Source organism: Spea bombifrons, chromosome 1 (assembly GCF_027358695.1).
Source record: "Spea bombifrons isolate aSpeBom1 chromosome 1, aSpeBom1.2.pri, whole genome shotgun sequence".
Classification (NCBI taxonomy): Eukaryota; Metazoa; Chordata; class Amphibia; order Anura; family Pelobatidae; genus Spea; species Spea bombifrons.
Window position 1 is genome coordinate 127,687,135 of NC_071087.1, and position 27,327 is coordinate 127,714,461.

At 38.8% G+C, this 27,327-nt stretch overlaps 1 protein-coding gene across 1 annotated transcript in view; it reads left to right on the forward strand.

Moving 5' to 3' along the window:
* The first annotated feature begins 11,673 nt into the window (after window positions 1-11,673).
* FBXW8 (F-box and WD repeat domain containing 8) overlaps window positions 11,674-27,327 on the forward strand; it is a 43,386-nt gene continuing 27,732 nt past the window's right edge. The window contains exons 1-4 of the mRNA XM_053473275.1: window positions 11,674-12,178; window positions 15,158-15,262; window positions 21,363-21,527; window positions 26,301-26,389. Coding sequence (XP_053329250.1) covers window positions 11,846-12,178; window positions 15,158-15,262; window positions 21,363-21,527; window positions 26,301-26,389 — 692 coding nt within the window. The 5' untranslated portion in view covers window positions 11,674-11,845. The remainder of the gene's footprint in view (window positions 12,179-15,157; window positions 15,263-21,362; window positions 21,528-26,300; window positions 26,390-27,327) is intronic.

Consider the following 27,327-nt stretch of genomic DNA (forward strand, 5'->3'; position numbering starts at 1 on the left):
CCTGGAGTTATCTGTAGTGAGTTCAATTTTTATTGCTTGTTAGAATAAGCTTCCAAATTGGTGTTAGCATCCAACAGTTTCACCATGCGTGAAGATAGTTTGTTCGTTGTAGCCTTAAAGACACAGACCCCTTGATGTTGGGAAAACTTTCCGGGATCTATATACCATTGAGACGATATTTTAAATGCTCCTACTTTGATTAGGGGCATGTCTTTAAGGGGTGAATATGCTCCTTAACTGTATAGCTATGTCTGATTATTTCATTCTGCAAAACCTGGGGGTGACTATAGATTGACAGTCAATGGTATGGTTATAAAGTTGTGTCATCAATTGGGATCTTCTTTCCTTAGCAATGATTTTTTCCCCAAATCCACCATCCAGATCCGCCATGTCTACAAACTGTTCAATCTGTAAGTATCAAAAAGTTTCAGATGACGGGATCTGGTATGATTCTTAGAGTTGGTTGAATAAGCATATTTTATTGTGGAAAAGTAGCAAGTCTATTTAAATTGCTGAAGAGTATTTGGGGATTCCTTATTAAATAGAATAGGAGTTAGTCTCGACCCTTTTTTTGTAAGAGATAGGTCATTTTTATAAAGGTTCCAAAGTCTTCATGTTGACAGTCACTAAAGAAAATAAAATTGTTCTGTATGTGCCTATAGTCAATCCAATTAACCCTACTATCTGAAGATTACATAACTCAGGAATGGTCTGGTGGATATGGTGGGTAAAAACAGTCTTTATTAGAACATTGTTCATTCCTGCAGTAAGCAGGGGTGGTCTTCATTCCTCTGTTGTTTGTTGGGACCCTAGTTGGATCTTGCAGCCGTCGTGTTGCTCTGGTATCTATTCTTTGTCCAGTCTGACATCGCTGATGGTCCTGGCATGAGTCTTCTTCTCAGCTGTTTCTCCATCCTCAGAGGGTGTAAATTCAGGTTTGTTAGAAGTTCTGCGGCAGCTTCGAAAGATCCCGCTGTTCCTCATCTCGTCTCCCCTCACAGCTTGTAGGCCAAAAAGGAACCACAATCTATACGATGCTATATGTTTACACAGATGTGCTTTTAAGGGTTTAAGGTCCCTTCTACGCTGCAGAGTGAGTGATAAAAAGTCAGTGAAAATCTGTGCCTTGATGTTTTCATCAGATGGAGTTTTGTCTCTGGCGGACTGCAATAGTTTTTGTTTATAGCATAATCTCCCATTTTCACCACTATTTCCCCATGGTCTTTCTTTTGGTTTTGGTTTAGGCCTCTGAACTTTGTATATCCTTTACATCTTGCACTGCTCCATTGTGATATCTGGATTTAGTTGACAAAAAATGTGCGTTAGAAAGGATACACGGTCTGTCACCATCTCTGGAAAAGCGTAGATTTTATGTCCTAGATCTGTCTTCTAGATCTTCCTGTGCAACATGTGGTGTTTGATAATCTTGTCGCCTTTTGCCGCCTTTTTGGGTTTTTCCAAGGCATCCGTCTGAATTCTGCTAGACTCTGCTGGATGCTGTTTTAAGGGTCTGTTTTTACAGAAAAGACAAGCTGTTTTATCTCAGCTATGTTTTGTTATGTGCAGGTACTCATGTCGTCTGAGGGAACCATGTTGGCACTTTGTCCTCCAGTCAGTGAATATCTCCGGGAGGATTTTTTCCTGCTGCTGTTTGAAATATCTTGCAGTCAGCTTCAGTTTATATGTGAGTATGATGTTTTATGTCCGCATTCATAAGGGAATGTTCAGGTCCTGGTGCGCAGCTCCCTAAAATTGGGAAAAAATCATGCACATACACAGAGACTGCAGATAATTCATGCAGCAAAAAGTACAAATTTATTATAATATATATATATATATATAAAACTTACCTTTTTCTCCTCTCTTTGCCTCACAATCAGATTGAGGAAGACAAGGACATATCATTGGTTCCTCAATCTATCAGATGTATGGAAATGCCTCCTATTGGCTGCTGTTGTGTCTTCTGTGACAGTAGCAGAGGATGTAATATTACATCATTGGGTTTAAATGACGGTTTTGCTAGGATTTAATATTATATCCTCCACCGTAGAAGGGTCAATACCCACTTCCCTTTAATATATTAAAGATAGCATCTCCAAGACAAGTCTACGCATATTCTGTACATCCACATCCATTCTTCACCTTTTGTTTACCCATTTTTAGTAACTAACTGATGTGTCCATAGTTATATTAACCGGATCTGCCATACACCGGTGCTCTGTGAGTCAATGATGTCACCGTTACATACAGAGTGGTGACATGGCTTTCATATACTTTTTTTCTTAGTACGGTTACTCCATATATGTTTATGATATTTGTATATTTTATATCTCATTTTGCTATTTGTTTATAATAGAATGGCATATAAATAAAGTCATCCATTAAAAATAAAATGGGGAAGTAGGTTTGGTTGCTAATCAAGTGACCTATAATTAAAAAAAAAAAGAAAAACAACTGTTCAGTAGTTATATGCCACTTACATTTTAAAGTTTTCGGAAAGTTTTGCAGCATTTTATTTATTACTTAGTTGTTATTGTTTAAACTCCTGACCCCTTTTTCATTTTGTGTTTCTTAGAAAATAGCTTAACCATTTCAGTACAGCAATCAATGCATGCAACATCCATAGATTTTGGAACAAGGATTTGGCATTTCAACGGCTAAAAACGATCTGCACCCACAGCCACCTGACCAGATGACAGCTGCGCCCAAGAGTCTGAAAGGGCCTTTTTTGGACAACATAAAAGCAGTCTTTTTGTGTTCTAGTACTTTAATTACAAAAATGCAAATTCAAATAAAATATCGAATGAAACTCCTGATCATTCCGTAACAAACAAAACAAACAATAACAGACATTTCAAGACAGAAGGTTAGCTTTTCTGTCTGGCACATATCTCTAACCAATGCATGTAAACATAGTACATTTGACAGCAACAGTGAAAAATAAAAAAAATAAACATATAGTTTCTAAATGTGTTAATGCATCTTTGTGAACTGAGCCAGGAAAATAAATATCAGTTACGTACACTTTGTGCTTAATACAAAAATACAGTTTTGTTAAAAATATAATGGTGGCATGAAAGAGACCTTTTGAGAATGCAGCTTTCCTTGCAGCATTACAGACAATTAAAGAGGTTTTTAATTAGAGTGGAATGTAGATAATGATGGTTTTCAGGTGTAATGGGGCAAGATATCATTTTTTTGTTTTTGCAAGTATGTTTTTGCAGGTATCCATCCAGTTGCTGTTTAAATGTCTGTAGAGACTCTGATAAAACTACCTCTGCAGGCAGAGAATTCCACGTCCTTATTGCCCTTACTGTAAAAAAAACCCTTTCCTCTGCCTTAGGGTAAATCTCCTTTCTTCCAGTCTAAACACATGACCACGTGTCCTATGCATAGTCCTGTTTATGAATAGAAGTCCTGTTTATGAATATCACTTTTGAAGCGATTAACCCCTTAAGGACAATGGGGGGTCCGTAAACCCATTGAAAACAATGCATTTTGAGCCCATACATGCACGTGCTTTGTCATTAAGGGGTTAAAAAAAAGTTTCACTTTTAATTTATCGTATAAATGTAGGGTCCTAGCCTTTGTGTTTTTCATTCCGGGACATTTTCGGTTTATTAATATTAGAAGAAAACCTTGGTTGGGGTTGCGGGGCATTTTAAAGCATTTGGCTTTAATACATTAAAGTCTCTTTAATTATCAGTAAACTGCAAGGACATAAAGTATGTTGACTGCTTAAATCTCTAAGACTCCGGTGCTAAATTCCGATAGGTTGCATTAAGTTCCCCCACCCCCGTTGGGTCCCTGCAAAGGATGCACCTTTGTATGAACCGTGGGTGCAGGGTTTACTTCATGGACTGTTTGGTACACTGAACCCTTTTCACATAGCTATCAGCAGTACTAAGCTTGCACTGGATTTTGCCATCATCAAGTGCCACAATGTTGATATGGTTCTTTTTGGTTCAAGGGATATGCCAGACCATATATTTTAAGGCATATTGGAGTCCATACTGCATAGAGACTAATGCATTCTGCCATATACAAATCAGCGCATACATTTCTGTTTTATAGGAGTTAGAATGACAATTCTGTTTTATTTTCCAGTGCCTGCTTCAGCGCATGCTCAAACATGTAAGCTCAACGCACAGTTGAACACAATTGAACACTCATTGATTTCAATGGTTCCTGCCCTTCCTTTCCAATGGAATCCTATTATACCACATATGCCAGTAGAGCTCATAGATGCTTTGGGACCATCGAATTGCCAGCGGCACCCTATAGTTCTAGATTGGTTCATGATTCAGATTATAAAATCTCCTCTGACTTGTATGGATACAGCGATATTTCACACATTAAATGTTTTAATATATTAGATATAAGCTTTTCTTATAGACATTGTCCAAGAAAGAATTGAATCTGAAACTCAGGATGGGTTCAAGCAGGAGTTGATTTTACCTGACAGTGATCTGTGTTTCTAGGCACATCAATGAAATTTCAGCAAGTATTCCACTCTTTTCCTCCAAACGCCAGCTGTGAGATTTATTGACTTACTGAGCAACGAGATACAAAATAAAAAAAGTTATTATTTATTTATACTATAATTAATTTACTAGCAGCTTTGCACATATTCTCCATAGCATTTTCCTGTAATTCGGAAAAACTAAATATTCAGTAAATGTTATTTTATCCTCAGTATGCTGTCCAATTCTGCAGCTTTAGGATTATTACCAGTGCCAACCAAATTATTTCTATTTGGATCATTACTCACTGCTGTGTTTGATGCTTTTGTGCTTTCTGACTTAATGATGCATTATGAAGGGCCATCCCCTGGAAACGGCTTCTGCAAAAAGGGTTGATTTGGTCCCATATAACGCAAAGGAACTTGCATGATATAGGTATTAGACATGTGAAAATGGATCAAAAACAATTCATACAATTTTTTTTGTTTGGTTTTTACCCATTTCTTTCCGTAAAACGAATTCCGTTTCCTGGGCATTTGTTATGGATGAAAATCATGGGCCCATTTTGATTTTATGAACGAAATTCATTGTCAGACCCCACATTTACTCCCACTCTCCACACTCCATTCTGTCGTTTTTCTCATGCTCTTTGTATGTCCCTACCATCTCTGCTGACCACTTCTGCAGCTCCACTATCATGTCTCGCATCTCCTTGCTCTGCATCTTCATGTTCTCTTTTCTCCTCTCTTCTTTCTTCAGCCGCATCTCCATGTACATAAGCCCCCCGGTAACCCCCCGGTGTCTCACACCTTCTTCTTGATCTTCTTGCTTTCCTCTCCTCCTTACTCTCTCTCTCTATCCTTTCTTCTTCCACATCTCTGCGGACATAAGCTTCCGGAGAGCTTACGCCAAAATGGCGGAGCTTCCGATGATGTCCTCCCTCCAATCCAGGTACAGGACGTTACCAGAAGCTGGCGAAAGTTTTCCCAGGGTTATCATAGGGCAAAATGGCGGAACTTCCGGTGATGTCCTCTTCCTGATTTTCCAATCAGGGGAGAGGACATCACTGGAAGCTCCTCCATTTTGGCGTAAGTTCTCCGGGAGCTTATCTCCGCAGAGATGTGGAAGAAGAAAGGATAGAGAGAATAAGGAAGAGAGGAAAATAAGAAGATCAAGAAGAAGATGCGAGACACCAGAGCAGAGATATAAGACACCGAAGCAGAAGTGGTAGGCAGAGATGGTAGGGAGATATTCAGAGAGAGCAAGAGAGTGGGTATAAAAGAGCCCGCGAATTGCAGCCAAAAATGTTTAGCTTTTTTTCTCCGTTATTCTGTTTTGTGGGGGTCTGGACTCATTCTCTGAGATTCAGATGAATTGACAAAATCAGCAAATTTAAATTTGCAATTCGTATGAATCCAAAGGCACGCGTCTAATAGGTTTGCATTTTGCACGGCCAACTCAGCCCTCCTTGCTGTTGAAGCTTACTGGCAATGACCCTTCATAATGCATAATAAGTCTGGAAGCTGAAACTGCGACTCCTACGAATTCCAGTTTTAATAATTAAAACACCATAACCCTACATACACACTCATGTGTTTAAAGGTGCTGTTCCACCAATTCTGCCTAACTGAACACTTTTTTCACCAAATGTACCGGCCTTACTTGTTAGTAAAAGTTTTAAAATGGATGGTTTGCGATTCAACTACTGTCTCCTGCTACTATGTCTAAAAACAGTTTTACACTTGTGGAATCTGGACTATAAATGCTAAAAAAAAAACTACATTGAGATCAATAGCAAACAACTTCTCTAAAGTTATTTAACGTGATATGTACTGGAGAGACCCAAATGATCCATTTTACACACACATTCTAGACTTTACACAGGTCTAAACAAATGTAACATACTGTAGAAAGGTAAAACAAATATTCAGCACGTGTGGAGAGGGCTTTGTGTAATATGGACAATTCAACCCTTGTCAATTCCTTACATCTTTTACTCTAGTGATATAAATCATTCTGTTTTGTGTTTTGATTGCTTTCCATCAGAAATGTATCATTTCTCATGAAAGGTATTAAACAGACGTTATTAAGACTTCAAGCAACATAAATGTTCTGGATCCCTTCTTTGCTTCTTCTATGAGGTCCCTATGCACACCTTTTCTGTAAATGTATTGTGGACAGAAATGGATAGTGCACATTGAGCTCAATTCAGCCCCAAAGATAAATGTATCACAGGTAATTTAATAGAAACCTCCCCGTTAATTGTAATTGAAAAAATGATATATAAAGCTATTATCTATTATATCTCAGTTAATGAACTTGTGCCAATTTACCTTTGCTTTTCGTCTAATGTATTGCATTGCAGTCTATGTGAGGATTCCTATTCATTTGTTTGTGATAGATTCCGCTTCTATGTATGTAGAATGCATGGGCTGCTTTATTAATGGCCCACCTGGCTGGACTTACTTCCAGGTTGAATGGTGCCAGTCCTAGCCTGTTTAATGCCCACTATTCTTTTCCAGTTACATGCTACCATGTTACATGGCTTATGCCAGCTTCCTCTGCTAAAAACATGAGCTAAGATCTTAATGGCTTTTCAGATTGAGCTGTAAACACCGGCAATTTGCAAAGAAACTCCAGTCAAACTGTACTAGGTCAGGCAATCCATCAAATCCCTCCTCATCTACCTATCAGTTTTATAATACATTATCTAACGATTTTGCTGTTAGCAGATATTCTTCTGTCTTGGCTTCTGCATTGGTATGAAATGCCAACCCATGTGATCTCATATCCAAGAATGATCACATACACTATGGATTTTTTATTCTGTAGATTAACCGTAAACATAATTTATTGTCCTCTCAGAGCCAGAGGTTTTTTAAGAGAGATATCGCATACATTTTATCTTGTCTGATGGAAACTCAGCGTCTGCATTTTGAGCCACATTTCATCTTTCAGAGCAATGTTAATTATTTGAAATGTGAACCCTTAACTAAGTTTTAGATATTTCATAGAAATAGAAATTGACACATATTCAAAATATCCCGTTAACAACATGTTTGGGAATGGTGGATTTCTAATAGAACGGTTAATATTAACATTAAGTTTTATTGACTACCCATGGTTAATTAACGCTAAATATTGTATGTACAAGCATTAACACTTATTATACCATTGCAAGATTCTCTCTGAAGACTGGCTTTAACCATGATGTGTGTATAGGTAAGATGAAACTGTTATAACTGCCAAGTTATATTTATTGTCTCAACCAAAGACATGGACCTGAGTCTTCAAGGTAATAAGTGGCCAAGGGGTCTCATAGGTCACTAGCTACTCTGAAGTTATCAAACTGTATTTGATATTAAACATTTTGGGGATTAAACAAACATGATCAATACAAATTAGTTGTACAATCACACAAAACTATGGGTCTTAGCGGTTGGGAGATGTTTGTGTCTTGGAGCTGCGTAATATGGTTAAGCCCCAGTGACCGTTGATGAAGAACAGGCTGGTGACTTCATAGAATGATGATTCTGTGCTATAGATAGAAAACAGAGTTTATCTGCTGTTAAATGTGTTGCTTTATCACTGGTACTGATTCTGTGGTTCCAGAAGAGGATCATTTCAGCTCCCAATAGTTACAAGAACCAAAGGAAAAGCTTTTTAGTTGAAATATAATTTTGAGATCTTCCATACTCAACATTGAGTTCACCCCTTCAAATGGGGCTACAGAAAAAACATTAGGATTATGGGAAAAAAAATGAGAATAAAAAAACTAATCCCCAGGAGCCAAAAATTAATGTTCAACATTGCAATGCAAGTAGTATTGACAGGGATTCCCTATATACAGGTTATGTTTGTATGTTATGTCGATAGTACGTTATCTGTGATGAGGCAATCCAGCAAAGATCATCAAAAAAATTTAACAATGAATTAATAATTAAAACCCACAACCGATAAAGACACTAACATTCAGAACGGCAATTGAACAGATTGATCGAGCTTCAGAAGGTAATAATGGGTTTTAGATCTGTAGGACACATTAATAGCTTTCAGGAATCTTTTTTATATAAATGGCCCCTTTTATTATATATTTCTGAGTTACTTGTTTATTAAAGGGCAATTGTATAGACTATATGTCCATAAGTGCCAACCAGTATAATTGGGACACTTTACCTGGGATCAGTGGCAAAAAGTGGACGAAACTAACATACTGATTATTTTTCTGTCAAAAAGGCAGCCAGATGCAATCAACATCTACCAGAGCAGGGCAAGTTATGGTTGTATGCACATAAAGTAGAGACGCACGCAAAGGAGCAGTCAGCTAAATTTGCTGAGCTTGCTCGTGAATCTTCCCCATCTACTATTGGTGCACAAGGTCTTTGATGGTTGGTATGGATGTTGGTATACTTTAGAGCATTCTGTATGATCTAAAATTAATGTTTTTTTCGACCTTAAAACCAAAAAAATAGAGCAACATAACTTTTATTAATAACCAGGTAAAAAATAAATGATACAATTCGTATTGATAGGAAACTTTTTCTAAAACGCCTTCTCTGGAAATTGTTGCAGAAATACCCTTGAACGTGCTTGTCCTGTTCGATTCGTATCTGCAAAAGAAGTCAACCTTAAAAAGCCTTACCGTTAATTAAGTAACATTAAAGACAGTGTTGGCGAACAGATTTTCTTCCATAAATGTTTCAAAATATAACACTCTCTGATTTTCTATGACATAGTCATCTATCTCCTTACACTCCGGCAGAGACAAAGCTTTAATTGCATTTCCGGACACATACATTTAGTAAATGCGCTTTAATGGGTTTATCAGCAGCCCTTTTAAGTGAATACATATTGCGCAGGTTTCAGCAGTGTGGATAGAAGGTGTTCTTTGTCAAATTTCACATTTACATCATTGTTTTGCTCCCCCGGGCTGAATGTTTTTACTTGGTTACTGTCTGACAAACTGATATAAGAGCAACTTAGGAAATGGGAACAATGGCAGGTTCCTCTTAAACACCCCAATTTATTTGGGATTAATCACAAAGTTGCTACACTGTAGCGAAAGAGATTTGTTCTCTTTTTTCACATAAATATTTCGGTATCCAGCTTTTTTGTATCAGTATCATTCCTTTGATTTGTCTATATTAAATTATTACCCTGCTATCCTACCTGTCCCCATGTGTCTGTGATTTTATTACGGAGTAATTCATCAATTGGTAAATAACTAACAAGCAGCCATCCTTTATATCTGAAGTGGGTTTGGAGGCACAGGCCACAGTGCCATTTTCCCAAGTGCCAATATTTAGGAGTTTACCAAGGAGGGCAACAAAGAGGGTTCAAGGAAGGGCAAAGAGCAACTTGGAAGCACCTGTTCAATCTAAACATCTCTGTTCTGTCATAAACTGCTGCCATACTGGTTTATTGTGTTTGTTTTGCTACTAATTCACTCTCATCGCCATCATTTTCCAAGTACCATGTCCACAGTATTTTTATTCCTGTTGGCAATTTCCTCTATTGTCCACCACACTATATCTGTATTGCTCTATCATTCATTTCTTCTCCCCTTCCCACTTCCCAGGTAGTTTTTACCTTACCGCCCCCCCCCACTCCGCTCTCTACAATTTTTCTACTTCCACAAGTCATATTCCCATCTTCTCTCACTTTCTTTTCTAATTTTAGCAACTGGGTATATCTCCCCAATTCATGGTGCCCCCTTATTTCTCCCTCCCCTTTCCTCTGCCAATCAAGGTGCCACAAACATCAATAATCTCATCCATATACCTTGCCAGCCCTCTCTGGAATGCATGCTCTGTGTGTAAAAATCTAACAGCCATATACTACTTCTTCATCTCTAGTTCCCTGTATCTTCTTGCTCTAACTGAAACCCAGCTGCTCTCTCCTATGGTGACCTCCACCACACTCACATTCCCAGACCTACTCTCCCCAACTTGCACCTTTCAATCTATATAATAATCCTTTTTAATAAGAAATGCAAAGTGAAATAGAGTGAATAACAAAAAACTTTTTTCCTCTCACTGAGCCTAGAAAGTTTTGTCCTCTGGAGGGACTACAAATTCCGGAGGGCATTTTATCTCTGGAAAGGTAAAAATTAAATAGTTCAATTTATTCCTGCCAGGAAACAGATGACTTAACACACACATCAGGATAGGCTCTGCCACACCGAAACATACACACATACACACCAGGACAGGCTCAGCCACACTGACACCCACTGGACGGGCTAAGCTACAACAATAAAAAAAGTATTCTCCACACTGCTTTGTCGTTGACCCCCGTCCCTTTTGTGTTTTTGTCCATTTTGTTTCTCCCCCGGCCAGCACTATGTGTATTTATGCCCCCATCCTGCCCCTTGCTTTAGTATTGATTTATGTAATTGCCCCAGCTGCCCCCTTGTGTATTGATTACTGCGGGCTTTTACACCTCGTTAAAGATGGCCCTAGCGGGCCGCATTGGCAACTTTAGTGCACGGCCGGCCGTTTTATTTGGATTTAGGGCAATTGCCCTCCTGCCCAGCCCGCCCCTGCCTTGGTGTCACCCTTGACTTCTCATTCAGCTCTCACATCCACTGTCTCAAAACACTGCTCTTTCCATTTCAAAAACATTGCCCGCATTCTTCCCTTCCTAACACAAGATGCCACTAAGGCTCTTGTCCATGCCCTCATTATGTCCCACCTTGTCTATTGTAACTCAGTCATATCTGGTCTCCCTCTTAACTGTCTCGTTCCTCTACAATCCGCCATGAACGCTGCTGTTCATGAACGCTCCTCTGTCCTCACCCATTGCTTTACTAACACCTCTCCTCTCCGTCAGGCCCTTCACTGGCTGCCTGTGCACTTCAGGATTCATTTTAAAATCCTATAAGAAATGGACATAACTGGAATAAAAAGCACAGAGGGACTGTTCCCAAGAAGGACAGATGGGAGGTATGCATATGACAGCTGCACACTAATATAAAACTAGCAGAATTTCCAACATTTCAAATGGTTAAAGTTGGACAATTTTATTTTATGGTGAGTTTAGACAAGGAGTAAGGATTTACCAAGGGTTTATGTGACATGTTCCTTTAGAAGAGATGAGGGAATTTTAAAGCATTTTACATCCGTAGCCCACATAGAATAACCAACTTGTGAAGGTGGCAGGATCTTTGCAGGTTCGGAACTAATGTTCGCAGCTGATGTTCCCTCCCCGGAAGGAATAGTTGGTTGCAATGGGTTCGCGATTGTCGCGGCTGTGCGGTAACGGGCTTTAGGTTTTTCTTAGATAATAGGGTTTGGTTGAGGGTTTTCGTTGATATGAGGGTCCGAAGTTACCACCGACTGGAGGAGGGCTAAAGGAGTGTGTGCTGCACACCGAGCATTAGGATGGCCCTAGAGGATTCCCTTGAGGAGTTCCGCCGATACTGGAGAGCAGAGATCAGCGGGGCACCGGCGGGAGCAGAGCGTCCGGTTAGCCGAAAACGGGCACGACCAGGGGAATGTTCGGATCCCGAGAAGCAAAGCGAGGAGGAAGAGGTGCCCTGGAAACACCTTCCCGGCTCTCCTCCCCGAGAGAGCCGGGGGGAGCTCAGCCGATGCCTGGAGCTTGCAGAAAGTCTTCTCGAAGGGAAACCCATATCGCCACCGGGGGCCCGGGAGAAAACAGCAATCCGCCCCCCTAAATCCACCAGCTTAGTAGAGCAACTCATCGATGATTTGGTAAATAGTAGCATGAATGATGTGTAGAGTAACCGGGGGACTGCAACTCCCAGCATGCAGAGCTTATTCATACATTGATCAACCTGCAGGAAACTGGATTCTTGGGGATTTAACATGATAGATCTCAAGTGTGGTGGGTTTTGCTGTTGGGGAAACACAACTCCCATCAGCGCCCTAAAAATAATGCCTTTTTCTAGCTGAGCATCATAGGAGTTGTGGTTATAACATACGTGTGTGTAATAGAAGCAGTGGGCGTGCTACTTAAATAAAAACAACAATATTTACCCTTTATTTAAACAAACAAGCTCTTTGGGCTATTTTCAGTGTAGTGTAAATTATGTAAAGGCCAGATTACCCTAAAATCAGAAACTTTATATTATTATTTAAAGAACGTTCTAAGAAAAAAATGTGACTTATTCGCTGAAGTCACTGGAGCAGCAGCCAATCATATATATGGTAGCAAAATATTTGTGTTCAGGTTGCATGCATGTGATTGGCTGCTGCTACCCCCTTTCCTTTGGAAGGGAGCTCTACTAGGTAGGTGTAAGAAGCATACTGTGGTATGCTCCTTGTTTTCAGTAAAAGCAGGGAGGACTTAGAGACTAAAGAGAGCTTGTACCAGTTTACCCTGACTCTAGTATGCATTTAACTTGAAAAATAAACCCCTTTTATGTTGGCACAACCCTCTGTGCCACCATATAGTCTGCGTATAAAATAATGGAAATATTTTTGTGTTTTCACCTTGTTTAGAAGAGTATAGCAATTCCAAAAAACCTTTTCAGGGTTATATACTTAATGTGTATCTATAATTTTTATCACATCCTACATGTTACAATTCAGTACAAAGTAAATAAACCTGTTTAATGAGTTTTTTTTGTTCAGATTACAAAATATATAAATATTGGAGGGTTATTAGAACATATATAACATATATGTAATATGATGCACAATTCGGCTATTGAGGGTTATTATTGAGTCTCGGCTCCCTCGTTGTGAGGAGGAAGGGGTTGTTATTGCCCCAAAATGGCAGCTCAAACAGGCATCTGTATAAAATAAGCTGTGTTAGTAAATAGACTATGTATAAAAAGTTACGCATTATGACGGCATATTAAACTGGCATATGAAAATCCATTTAACTGCACGTTACCCCATTCAAACCGATGATAAGGGCTGTGTCTCGTTTTCCTATTCTTCTGCTTTGGTTAATGGGTATGAGCGGATAAGCACATATAGTATGTGAGTTATACTGTCATGTACTGCTGCTCCATGCTTGGGTTACATGCTTGAACATGCTGCCTTCTTCAGTACAAGTAGGGGAGTTCTGAAATCTCATTTTCTAGCTCCCATTAAAAAGGAGTGGGTGGTATAATGTGTCGGAGTGCACGCAAATGGGACCGCAATGTGCGTTATTGATGGATTTAGTTCTGATAAGCCTGTTGTGGATTGGACTGCTCTATATTCCTTCCACCAGGAATGACCTCGAGCCCGCCGTGTGTGTCGTAATCCGTCAGCATACCCAGTACTGCAATGCAATGCAAGATCTGAGCCTTCGCCTTCTACCCCTGTTTTAAAGTAATAACCGGGCAGTGGGGGGAAAAGGGGACGTTTTGGGCGATTCCGTGCATTTCGGACCACATGAAATCTTCACACACATTAAAGTGCATATGATGACTGGAGAATCCGTTTAAACCAGATCCACATCTGTTCTTATATGACGAATAACAAAGCCTGGACTTTTGGCGTGCCTTAGGACTGGGTTGAGAACCATTGAACTAGAAATTTCCAAAACTATTATACTTATTTACTATCCAAAAAATACAAGCTATATGATATTTATTAATACCAGAAACAGTGAAGGCTCTAGTTCCCATTTAAGTTCTGTTTGCCTTTTATAGTAGGAATGAATAGGCTGTAAAAAAAAGTAGTCTGTATAGATCGGTGCCCACTACTCCGTCTTTAGTAATATCGTTTCGTTGCCAGTGCCATGTGCGGATCAAAAAAAAAAAAAAAGAGTTTAAAATGTGACTTTCCATAGAGCCACGTCATTAACTCCAATCTCAAATTAATATTTTAATTTTTGACTGCGTGCTCTTAATTGTCCTGGCAGTGCTAGAGAGTCATTTAGCCAAACTCGGAAGCTAAGTGTGGAGAAGCTTTCTAATCGCCAAGTCAACAGGCTTTGATTACATAAATTAAGCTGTTAATTTGAGCCTGGTCCCATTTGCTTTCTTAAATGGATAACAAACGTCTGTCCATGCTTGCTGAGCTTAAACAGCAGGACCCCCCAAAAAAGTAGCGGCTAAACTACACCTTCATGTTATACTGATTTATCGGTCTGTGGCTGGTCATTGTTTCAAATCGAATGCAGTCTGTAGCGGCACACGACCAAACCATTGCCCTCGTAGTAGCCCCCGGGAAAGCTTGCCAGCCTGTTTTTATGTTTAAGAGATTTGCGAGGTTTATCAGTGTTTGGGTAATGCAGCATATAGCCCCCTACCAGCTCATATTGAGGAACAATGTGTGCGTTATCATTTACACTTTCAATTGCAGGGCTATGGTTTCAAGCCCTATTCTTCATGTGCAACTCAGACTGTCACTGCTTGAGCACAGATGGATCGGCTAGTGAACTTCATCATTGCAAATGACCCACCTAGAATCAGCCAAACACATCTTTACATTATTAATGAGGAACAGTCTGCTGTTTACGTATAGTGCGCAGTGTCTTACATTTCTTAGTTTCTGATTGAGATATTGATCCAGTGTTACAGCTGAAAATATAAAATACCTAGCAGATAATTTATGTACCTATCAGCCTTTAATTTTTTTTATGTAACATTTTTAATTAGACACATGCACACACGCTTACACTACAGGCATAGAGTGTTAGAAACGGGCTCAAATAGTCTCCACCATGTTTTTAGTATATTGTCATTACTCTCTATGGAAAACATGATATCTTTGTCTTTTCTTTTCTTCCAGAATGAAATAAATGAGATTCCATTCTTCGACATCCAACTGCCGTATGAGATTGCCTTGCAAATATTTCAGTACCTAGGCAGAACAGAGCTGGGAAGGTGTGCGCAGGTATGGGTGGTGTGTGTGTGTGCATTTTCACATATTTATTGGAGTAAAACCTGCCTTAACAATTATTGCAGCCGGTATATTTCTTAAAAGATGAATTCACATACTCATTTCTACTATAAAATACATGTAAACCTTTTTTGTTATAAACAGGGAAAAACCATATAGTTTCTATATAGGGGTGAACCGAAATGAAAATTCTGGACCTGAAAATTTAGCATTCACTTGACTGAAACCGAAAATGACTCCACCCCCCCCACACACACCTTGAAAAACAAAAAAAACACTTTTATTAAAAGTAACACCAAAATTAGACAAAAAAAATCAATAACAATATATATATATATATATATATATTGTTATTGATTTTTTTTTGTCTAATTTTGGTGTGTATATATATATATATATATATATATATATATATATATATATATATATATGATTAAAAGCAATCACACTCCTATCATGCCCAGGTTCTAGCATGTACTGGTTGCTTGGGCATGATAGGAGTGGGATTGCTGTTAGCAATCATATATATTAATATTGTTATCGAATTTTTCTGTCCAATTTTGGTGTGTTACTTACTTTTAATAAAGGTGTGGTTAACACACCAAAATTGAACAAAAAATATATAATTGCTAAAAGCAATCCTATCATGCTCAGGCAGCCAGTACATGATGGAACCTGAGCATGATAGGAATATGATTACAGCCTCCCTATGCCATGCTATCCCCCCCCACACACTTACACATCCATGCTATCACACACACACTCATTCACAAACATTCAGTTTAAACTACAGCATAACACCCATCACTTTCACACACTTTCTTATTCACTCTCACAGAATGTTTTCCTACCTGTCACTTTTCCTCCTCTTCATTCTTCCTCTTCTTTGTCCTCTCCTTCCTTTGCAGTGGAGGCGGTGGGCGTGGCTTCAGTGCTGTGCGCCGGGATATGACATCAAATCCCGACGCACAGCATCAGTTGCCGGTCACATTGAAAGGGAGCAGGATCGGAGATCTGCATTAACAGACCTCCAGCTCCCTTGATTTTTTTTTTTAAAGACGGTTAGAGGGAGATCCTTGATCTCTCCAACCGAGCTTGCTCCTCTAGCGGCGGATATTACTGTCCGTCTCTGGAGGGGTGCTGTGCGCACAACCAGTAGCGGACCGCCCCCCTTCGGTATGCTACTGGTTGTGCGCACAATTTTTGTTCGTGTGCGCTCCCTCTGAAAGCTATGTGTGCGCGCACAAGCGCACAGCTAAGAGGGAACACTGGCGCCATCATATTCCGTAGCGCTGTACAATGGGTAGGCAGGACATAACAAGTAGCATGTAATATAACAAAATGACTTACAGAGACAACAGGTGAGGAGCTCAAAAGAGCTTACAATCTAGAGGGATTTAGGGTGTATTACACAAGAGGTAGTTAGGGATGGAGCAGCCACGCTAGTAAAAGTATTGCAAGAGAGGGACTAGAAAAGGTGAGCTAAAGGAATATGGGACGGCTTTAATGTGCAATTTTATAAGCGTCCTTAAAGAAGTGGGTCTTGAGGGATTTTTTAAAGGACCGAAGCCAGGTGGAGAGACGGATAGACAGGGAGAAATCTTGTGAGCGTGCATGAGAGCTAGAAATCAGAGGAGAGGAGAGGATAGAAGGAGATCATTGGATGAGTGGAGAGACCGGTTAGGAGTGTATTTAGAGATGAGTGAGGAGATGTTGGGAGGGGAACCGCTGTGAAGAGCTTTGAAAGTAAGAGTGGGGATTTTGAAATGAATCCAGAAGCGCACAGGCAGCCAGCGAAGAGACTGACAGAGGGGAGCGACGTTAGTAAAGAGATGTGAAAGGAAGATAAGTCTGGCAGCAGCATTCATGGTGGATTGTAGAGGGGTGAGACGGTTAAGAGGGAGACCAGCAGAGATAATGAGTGCATGGACGTGGCATGCTGTGTTAGGAAGGGATGGATGCAGGCAATGTTTTTAAGATGGAGATGGAGTTTTTAGAGACAGGCTGAATTTATTTGTAGTACATATGCAGATCAATGTTTCAGTCTTGGACTTTTATGCAGATAGTGGTACTGTGAAACAACGTGATATTTATACAGATCTTAAAGGTTTACATCAGAAAATCACGCAAAAAGGATCGAAAAAGATGCCAGCCTCCCAATATGAAGTGACATCAGAGGAATGATTACCATGGTAATATGTGCAGCATCAGACTTGAATACAATTTAAAGTTACAATCTGCTAATAAATATGATATAAAGTTAAAATGTCTCCAGGGATGAAAATGAAAGCAGAAATATAAAAAAAGAAACTCCCCTAAACTAAGACAACCTAGTTAAACTAACTATATATATATATATATATATATATATATATATATGTATATATATATAATTCCCCTCCTTTATAAGTTTCACTTGCCGTTGCTTCAGCTGTTTTTAACTATTACTATATACCGGTATATTGTATTTTCCCAGCATTATATACAAGCCACTGTTTCATAAATACGGCTTAGTTTTTTATTATTTTTTTTATAACCATGCTGCCAGTGCCTGATTGATGTTATGCTGAAATTGCATTTGGAATATACAATATATATAATCACAGGTGTAATAACGCCATGGCAGACGTGTTTTTATGTATTTCTTTTTGTATTAAAGCCCAGTAGAGATTTATATATAGGGCGTTCTGCATTTTATGGCGTGATTTTTCAGATATTTTTTTTTTTTAATGATTTTTATAAGCTTGCGAGTCCAAGCATTACCTAATGTATCAGTTTGGTCTGTCCATTCTAGTTTTGTTATACCCTTTGGACGTGTCTTTTGCAAGAAGCAAATTGTTGGCACTATAGAAATAACAACAACACGGAAAATCTAACAACCAATTTTATAGATTGCCGCAGCAACAAGTATCTGTTTTTCGGTTTTTTGGGTTTTTGTTTTCAGAATACATCACTTTCATTCTGTGTCCACACTGTTCGCTCCAGTAGCCATGGTATAATTGAAGTGAGTGTCTCTTTAACATTAAACCTTTAGTATCAGTTGTTATGTGTTCAAATTCTAATAGGTCTTTTTTTTTTTTCTTAAGACATTTCCCACCTTCCTCCCACTAAATGATTTTTGGCAGCAAAGCACTGTAGTAAACCCTGTCTTTATTTTTTATGTTGCTTCTCTTTTTATTACATTTGCTGATTTGATCCATACACATTTGCTAATTATTTCCAGCATGGCTGATGTTGCTACAGGGGCAATCTTTGTAATTGAACGCGCTGTCATAAGATCAACGTTGTTGACTCGTATGTAAACCTGCTATCGCATGGAGCTGTTTTATGTAACCAATCAGCGGAGCTTAATTTTGATTTATAAATCGGCAATAGCCCCCCACTTAAGGAGATTACAATGCAGAGTAATCTGAGTACACCAATAAGTAATTTGTCACTTCTCAATAGAAGAGGTGAATACGTATGCTTATCCGTTTGCATAGGTAATAAAATGTCAGTAAATCTCCTTGTCCTTCTATTAAATCAGATTGAGGAGAAATAATAAACATAATAGTTCTTTTTATGCCATAACATAATAATGAAAGACATGTACAAACACATTGTGTTCGCGTTCTATTTTTTCTCTCCAACATTCACTAGTAGCAGAAAGCTCTTCTGTTCAGTTGAATGCCCCGCTGCTTTTCAAGTGTTTACAGCAAGAAATTTCAGACGAAGGGGGCCTTGGGAGTTTAGAATGACTGGGCCAGTATTAAGGAGTTGGCATGGTTGTCTATACTAGTGGCCTTGGAGGGGACCTGCCTGCTTAGTTAGGGCCTTCGCCAAATGTTACTCTTGATAAACAGTAAAAACCGAGAGATGGCAAGGATTCTTTTCAGGCGTAATCACACTTCGGTCGCAACTTGCATCCTTTTTTCCATTCTCGCTTCCTTTCTTCTTTCTCCCCGGTGGTTATCTGTGGCTTTGATTCGCTGCAGGCATCTGTAGCATCTATGCTTGTAGTAAGCAGCTTCTAGCGTTTCTATGAAGGGTTAAGGTGAAGAAACAGGTATGACAGTTTCCTCAAGGCAAAACAAGCCTACTGAGATGGGAGCATCCTGAGTTGCTGTAATATAATGACAGTGTTCCTCTACCATCTGTCCATACAGGATGTTTGGAATAATTGTTTTTCTTCTAATTTAACTCTGTGGCATTTCTTTGCCTTCTCTACGTTCTCTCTCTCACCCCCTGTCCTCATGTGCAGATCTGTTATCTGTAGATGCCTCTTTTGCTATATTTATCACAATATAAATAATTTTCTTTTTTGTATTTTTGTAGCTCATTACTCTTGAGGATTAATGGTTATGTGAATAGTGAAAGTACATCTTTCACAATTTTTGTGGCTTTTTTTTTTATTTATTAAAAGTATTAGTTTTCTTACTGGAGTTCCATAAAACAGGGACATTCAGCATCATTGATAAATGCCTAAAGCGTACATAAGAAAAATACTGCTACAGATCATTTTTAATATTTTTTTTTCGTGCTTGTCATGCATATGCTAGACTATACTGGTCTAGGCTAGGAACGGCAGCCTCTATGCAGCAAAATGAGGATCAGGCTCTACAGTGCACCACTGTAATTGGGCCAGTTGAGGAGGTTTCATCTCCCTTGTCACCGGCCTCCATGGTACCCTACCTAGCCCCTCATGTCCTTCTAAGACGAAGTACTGCGATATGTTGAGTCATGTTGGGTGGCTTTGGATTCTGATCTGGGTCAGGCCTAGGCCAATGCCCAAGGTCCTTTTTGTAAAGTTGAAGAAGTGATATGTGATATCTTGACATCTTATTCTGACGTCACATCTTGTCTTAAAACCTGGCAACCCTCTAAAGACCCAGATAATCTCTTCCATGCTAGAGTTCTGCTAAACACCCAACGGTTGCTAAATGGTCCTCCAGATTCCTAATTTTAGTGTTAGTCTACAAATCTTAAACTTGAAGATGCTTACGGAGGTTGCATGTATTATACCCTAGTAAAAATAACATGAACTCTATATGTTTTTAAAATTGAGTTCTGAATTACACTTACATATTAAATGTGGTTATAAAAGATGTTTTACGGTACCTTACCTGTTACATAAAGTATACGCCAGGCTTTTACATTTATCAAATACATACTGTTACTGAATCTTTTCTATTCCTTGAAACCTCACGTGAACCTGAAACTTCTGAGAAAGCTGATGAAGTTGACCGCATGCCAGCAGCTATCCTTGCGCTATACGTACTAAATCTCAGTGGTGCCGTGGACTAAAATGGAGAGGTTTTTATTAGAGGCTTCGTACAGCTGAGACTTGCTCTGTAAGGTTGTTATTGGGTTGCCGGCTGCCAATTCTCATGCATTAAGTTATAACCAAGACACGTCAGGGTTTTTTCTGGTTAACTGTTATACTCAGGCTTCCCCCCCCCCCGGCTTCTCGGAAGGATTAGATAATGGTTACCAAGCGCGTTTTCCCTGGTGGCTTATTTCTTTGATTAAAAATCCATAAAAAGATATGAGCCACTTCTTCTTTTTTTATTTTTTTTTTATTTCTATCTTTTTTATGAGAGCAATATTTAATTTTGTCAACAAAAAAGCCAGACATGCAATTAAGCAACTTATTTTATTGTACGCAACAGCCAGTCTTAGAGCTCTGAACACGTAGCAAGTAAATCTACTAGCATAATAGATCTTTATGGTTTTTGCTTTAAATTTACAAACTTTATCTCCATTCATCATCTCTATTTTTTCTGAAGCTTGTTGCTTCTGGCTCTGAGCTGTTCCTTTTTCTTTATATTACATTTTATATAAAACACATTACAATCGGTTCCTATTTCTCCATCTCTAAAAAAAATATACAAATGTATGTAGCTAAAAATCTGTCAAATATATATTCAGCATTATATAGTAAAATTAATTTTTAAAAAAGTGAAAAAATTGTCGTTAATGTCAAACCCCTAAATGTTTTAATCTTTTTCATGGAAATAAGAGCCAAAAGTCCTGTCACTTAAATTAATCAGTGCGGCCATGGATGTAAGTTTACCCATTTGCATGCGCTTTTTCACGGCTTTGTTTGGATCTTCAGGTCAGCAAGCCATGGAAGGTTCTTGCAGAAGACGAGATGCTGTGGTACCGACTGTGCCAAATGGAGGGCTACCTCACGGATATCGGAGTCGCAGACTGCACATCTTGGAAGGAAGCACTGAGAGAGAGCCGTACCAAAGAGAGCCTACTGAGAACGAACTGGAAGGTACAGCTCCGCTTACTGTGTCTAGGCTAGAATTATGGAGCAGCTGTGCATGCACAAAACAAATCTCTCTCTCTCATACCTAGCCAAATGCCATCCGCGTTGAAATCACTAAATGAAATATAGCGTTTTTTTACCCCTGTTGTGCTACTTGTTATGTTTCACTGGGTTCTGTGTAAGGTTGTTGTTTTGCAACACTTTCTGACGAGGCTGATCTCTTGAAAAAATTACCACGGCTTTATTATTTTAGTATTATTGTTTTGTGAATGTATGACTTTATATCTAAATACAGCCTTAAAAGAGCAGTTACTTAAAAAAATGGAGAATGAACTATAAATCTTGTTCTTGTTGTGTGTGCATGTAACGTTTTACATTAAACATTGACCCCATTATACAAGATAAAAGGTCATCTGTAAATATTAACTTCATTCTGAAAAGACATACTAGACGTGACCACAATTTTATTTTGGCTTAAAGTTATAAAAAAAAAAAAAATGGTAGTTTTGGATGCGTTTAGTTGATGCCTCATTCATTCATTCATTCATTACATTGGCTCATTCCAGAAAAAAACCCAGAGGTTGTTGTTGTGTTCTTTAGGTGGTGTTTAATGGTTGTAACATGTATGCTTCTCCTCTTGTTAACTTTAGAATGAAGGAGTATTTTTGGGGGGTAGATGTGATGTTTAGAGTTAATATCTAAGTAGCTTGTAGTATCCCAGGCCAAGGCATACAGGCGGAAAGCACTGGAATCTCATAACACTATTAAATACTACGCATCCCCTTTACATTATATGTATAAAAAAATTAATCTCACAAAACAATGCATTTTGAAACCATTTATTTAGGTGTCAGGTGTTAGACTTTAACATCATATTTTGAGCAAAAGCTCTCTAAGCCATCTCTCAACGAAACACCCAAAATCCTGTAAGTACAGGCTAAGTTAACCAAAAAGTTACATAAATCATAGGGCTGATTATTCACACAATTATCTTAGGACTTAGATTAAAAGTGCTCATAATTACATTGTGGTACTAATCTCAAGGTACCATGAATTGAATGCATCTACATATTTCACACACTGTGTCGTCCTAACTTAGAAACCTTTTATTATTTGCCGAAGGCATTTAAAGCAATAAAAAACACTAGATGATCCATGGTGATAAGGTCAGGTTAGAAGCACATCCAAACTTTTTAAAATGATCTAACAAATGCAGTCTCACTAACATATTTCGCACCCACAGGGACAGCCAGAAATTGGCAGAAGCCAACACATGTTCTGCATAATGTGATTTTTCTCCTGAAGAAGTATTAAGCAGTGCCGCATTGAGCGTTGCCAATTTCAAGCCACTCCTCAGAGAGATGTGATGTATTAGTGAGGATTTATTAATATTCCATTAACATTTTATGAGTTTTTCTTTTGTGTTATTTTAGATTTTATTCCAGAAGCTGACTCTAAGGAACATTAGAATTCTGGTTTGGGCCTAAGGTTAAGACTTATTTTGAAGAAGATTCCAAACTACTGATACCTTAGTGTCATATTCGCATATGTTACAACAGCAGGTTGCACAGCTTTCTTATTTGTACTTTGTCTGAAAGTTCTTCACTGATTAAGGGAAATTCAGACAAAATAAGCTCTTAAGAACCAGTGGCCCTTATTTGTTGATAGCAACTTGGACCTTAAAGTCATGAAATGTCTTCCTTTTTCTTGCACACTCTTAGTAGAAATGTGCAGAGATGCTGATATACAGGTCCCATGCTGTAGGCACAAATTATAACATCATAGACTGTCATAGGTTCTTAAGGGATACATTTTTAGGAATGGTACTCTCAGTGGTGTAGATGAAGGGTGTTCTGTGCTTCTAGATAGAATACCAAGAAGTGTGCAAGTCGTCTTCTGGCACTGGACACATGAGGTGAAGGACGTTATTTGTGGCGATTGAGGTTTTGCTTGTACGAACCTTATCACCATGCTGTACTAGGGAAACTTCTAACGATTTCTGTAGATGTATCTGCAACAGCAGACCTTTTTTGGAAGTTGTTTCAGTTCTTCAGTTTTCCATAGCTTAGCAAATGTAAAATATCCTTATTGTAAAGACACACGTTTAACAAAATGAATGTGCTTCATTTTGTTGTGTTATTCTTCACCTACACTAGTATGAAGGCTTTCACTGTAGGGAGTGTGAGTATGTACCATAAATGCGTCTCCAATTTTAATTTTCTCTCTTATGCCCAATATAAGTTAAAAAAAAAACAGTCCTAAGTAAAAAAAATAAAAAAAATACATTTATGACAGATTATTATCGTTATAATTTGTTTTACATAGCGCCATCAAATTAGACGGGACATAACGTGTAGTATATAAAATAACAATTTGACAATGGGTGAGGCTCAAATGATTTTATAATCTAGAATCTGCAATGATAATTTTAATATAAAAAATAAAACTATACAAAAAAACACAGTTCATTGTCATTTGGCATACTAAAAAGTAGGCCACTCATTCTAGCACTCTATGTAAACTTATAAAGCACTAACACGTTTGAACAATATGCGGATCATGAGTCTGCAACTCAAGACACTCTGAAATAATAGAATAGGAGGGCCCGGCTCATAAACACTTATAGTCTAGAGGATACAGTTTCATTTCTGAGTAGTTTGCTCATTATAGTTCTGCTTTGTTGTGCCGGGGGCAATTTGCATGTAAAACATCAGTGGTGCTTCTTGCCTGTGTCCTTATCACCTTTTAATCCGATTAATGTCAAATGCTGTATATTTCTGCTTCCCTAAAGCACCGTGTCTGTTCATATGGTGGATAAATTGTCCCTTAGGAACTTGTTAGTAAATGTGATGTTGAAAAATATTCCATCATCCAGTCACCTTCAGAATCTTAAAAAAATAAAAATATATATCTATTTATGTATATATGTATTTTTTTTTCTGTTCGCGAAGGGACTTTTCTTGTCTTTGTCATTAAAGTGTTTTAATGATTTGAAGAAGGATTTTGAATGAATAAATGATCTAAAAACTTCTGCAGGGATTAATAGTAATCATATTAATTTATTGTGAATGCTCTTTACGGTTATCTTTGCAAGAATTTCTTACTAATAATGTTAGAGGGATTCACTCACTAAACACGCACAATGGTTAAACTGACATATACATTGGCAAATGTATAGCCATAGGAGGTGCCTTACAAACTACTGGTAGGTCACACCATCTCGCCACAAAGACAGTCGTACTCCTTTTTTGGAAGAGGTTTATACGGATGCTTTTAAATCTTGAACGCCATAGCATACAATATATTCATCTCCTCGAAAGTTGCCTTACACCAAGGCTTGGCAAATCTCAGGTAGCCACGGCTCCTAGTTTCTGACCCCTAACTTATGGTGGCATTGTATATTGATCTCTATGGGTGTACCTCTTTCCGCTATAAAAAATATATATATATCGAACTAGCTCCCACATATATCTGTTGCTACAAACCTCTACAAAAATATGTATTAACCTGCGTTATAGTGGCATCAGGTTTGCTGTATTTCTATGATTAATCCACCCTATTCACCTTTTTGTTTTTGTAGGTAAATATGATATGGCCTGGTAGGATGAGGAGGAAGAAAGAGAAATTTCTTGTATAGTTACAGTCCGTGTACAAAGTATTGACGTTTAGAGTGCTTGGGTCCCATCTCCAATTCAGCCATGTTTTGGAGGGCCAGTTCAGCCCTTCTCACAGTAGATGGTCACTAGGGTTGGCCCTTTGTAATGCATAGTGCTTATGTGTGTATAAATCCATTGGAACCTGCATTGTTAATGAAGCTGTATAAATATTGCTCCACGTTTGATTATCGTTCTATTGTTAAGTTGCTAATTGTTGATTGGTTCAGGCACTCTTTGTAATGATGAGGGAGGAGAAGTGATGGAACTTCAGGACAGGACATTCTTCAGATAATGCTGGTTCTGCCACTGGCTGATGACTATGTCTGTTTACATGAGGAAAGTTTTTTTTTTTATAATTTAACCTCGAAGCAAGGGGGCGATTCTCCTTTAAGAGGCACTCACATTTTTAATTGTGTGTGTTTTTAAGATTTAATGCATGCACTGTTCAGTGGTTTGTATTACTGTGAAACAAATATTTCCTTTATGTTAAAGACAGTATTTAATTGGGGTGGCTTATTTGTGCATTTTGCAGCTATATCTCATGTAGTTGGATTTTAGAGGCATAGCACAAACACTAAAAATTGCATTTAACAATGGAATATACCATTTGTACCTCACCGCCAATTAGAAACTTATGGCACCTGGGCTTCTCCGGGATGGGGCTCCTCCTTTTGTGAGAGGACCCCTACTTCGTGGGTTACTTGGTTCAATGCAACTAATGTCTAGCGGGGAACTAGAAGCCCTTCATGGCATGGATATCTTTTCCTTGCTACCTTATAGGGTATCTAGTCTTTCCATATCTGTGATACCAAGATACAGCATCATGTCTGGAACTGGATCACGAAAGAATGAGCTGCCCACGCTGGATCAAGTAAGACAAATCCGTGCCAGTGAAGAACAGATTTCATGCTACCCCTGGGGTGCATTAGGACCTGAGCCCCTTGGAAATAGTCTTGTCACAGCTGTACCACATTAGACCCATGTAAATACACTGTTGGAGGAATCACAGTCCAGTGTGCTAAGGGCATTTTATAGCCTTGTTACTCATAAGATAATGCTTTGATATTCATGAGATCTGTAATAGAAGGCTTTGGTCAAACTTATTTCTACTAACCTGTTTCAGAACCGCATTGGTGCTGTGAGCCAGCTGCACTATGAACTGGGGAAGGTCCTGTGTGATGTTCATTCGTCAGACGGAGTTGTAATTGCCGGGTAAGACCAATAGAAAATTGGAAATAAAAATGGATTTTAATGTATTATTTGATCAGTATGTTCTTTTGCTACTGGAACACACTTACTGTAGTGTAACAAAACATTTAGCTTTCATTAAAGGGAGGTTACAGTATACAGCACTTTAGTGTTCCCTTTTCCTCTTGCAAATAGATCGCATTTGCTTTGCTACACTGTGCTCAGCTCCTTGGCTCACAGGAGATACGTTCTCACAAGACCACCCATGCATAGAAGTCACTGTTGTTGAGTTTAGCGGGAGCGCTTTCCTGACCGTGATTGGCTGCTTCAAGCAGCCAACACTGATGCCAAATGTGAATAGCGGGGCCATGCGCTGCAGCTTCTAACAAAGTACTTTAACGTGCCTTCTCCACTGGTGGAGCTATATAGTGCATGGAGTAAAGCCCAATTTACATGTGCAGCATGTTTTACTACACAGGGATTATTATTGAATAATACAGTTTTCCCTTCATGCTTTATTTTCCACTGACTTATTAAGAGAAAGGGGCTCATTGTGTATGCAGTTTTTACTTTATTGATTTTAGTGCAACTAGACCTGTTCTTCAGTGTATGCTTCTGACAGCTTCTCCTCCTGAGATTGCTTCCAGTATGTGCACTGTATGAATATAATATCCATGTGTTTGTACGGAGCGCCTGAGTGATGGCGAATCTTGTGCTGATCATTAAAGTTTTATCAGGCGGTTACGATGCTTGTTTTCTGGGTCAGACCTGCAATCCCTTTTCATTTGAGACACGCTTGGCTGCGGTTACCTCATTCCCAATCAATGTTGTATACACTGGCCTTTCTACAGTTACAGCTCCCTGAAGATCCCCTTAAAGCCACAGGGCATTGTTTCTTCTTACTTCTTGTACAGAGAACTTGATCTCTAGCTTCGGTTCAGTTTGGGACAGCAGGCCTACGT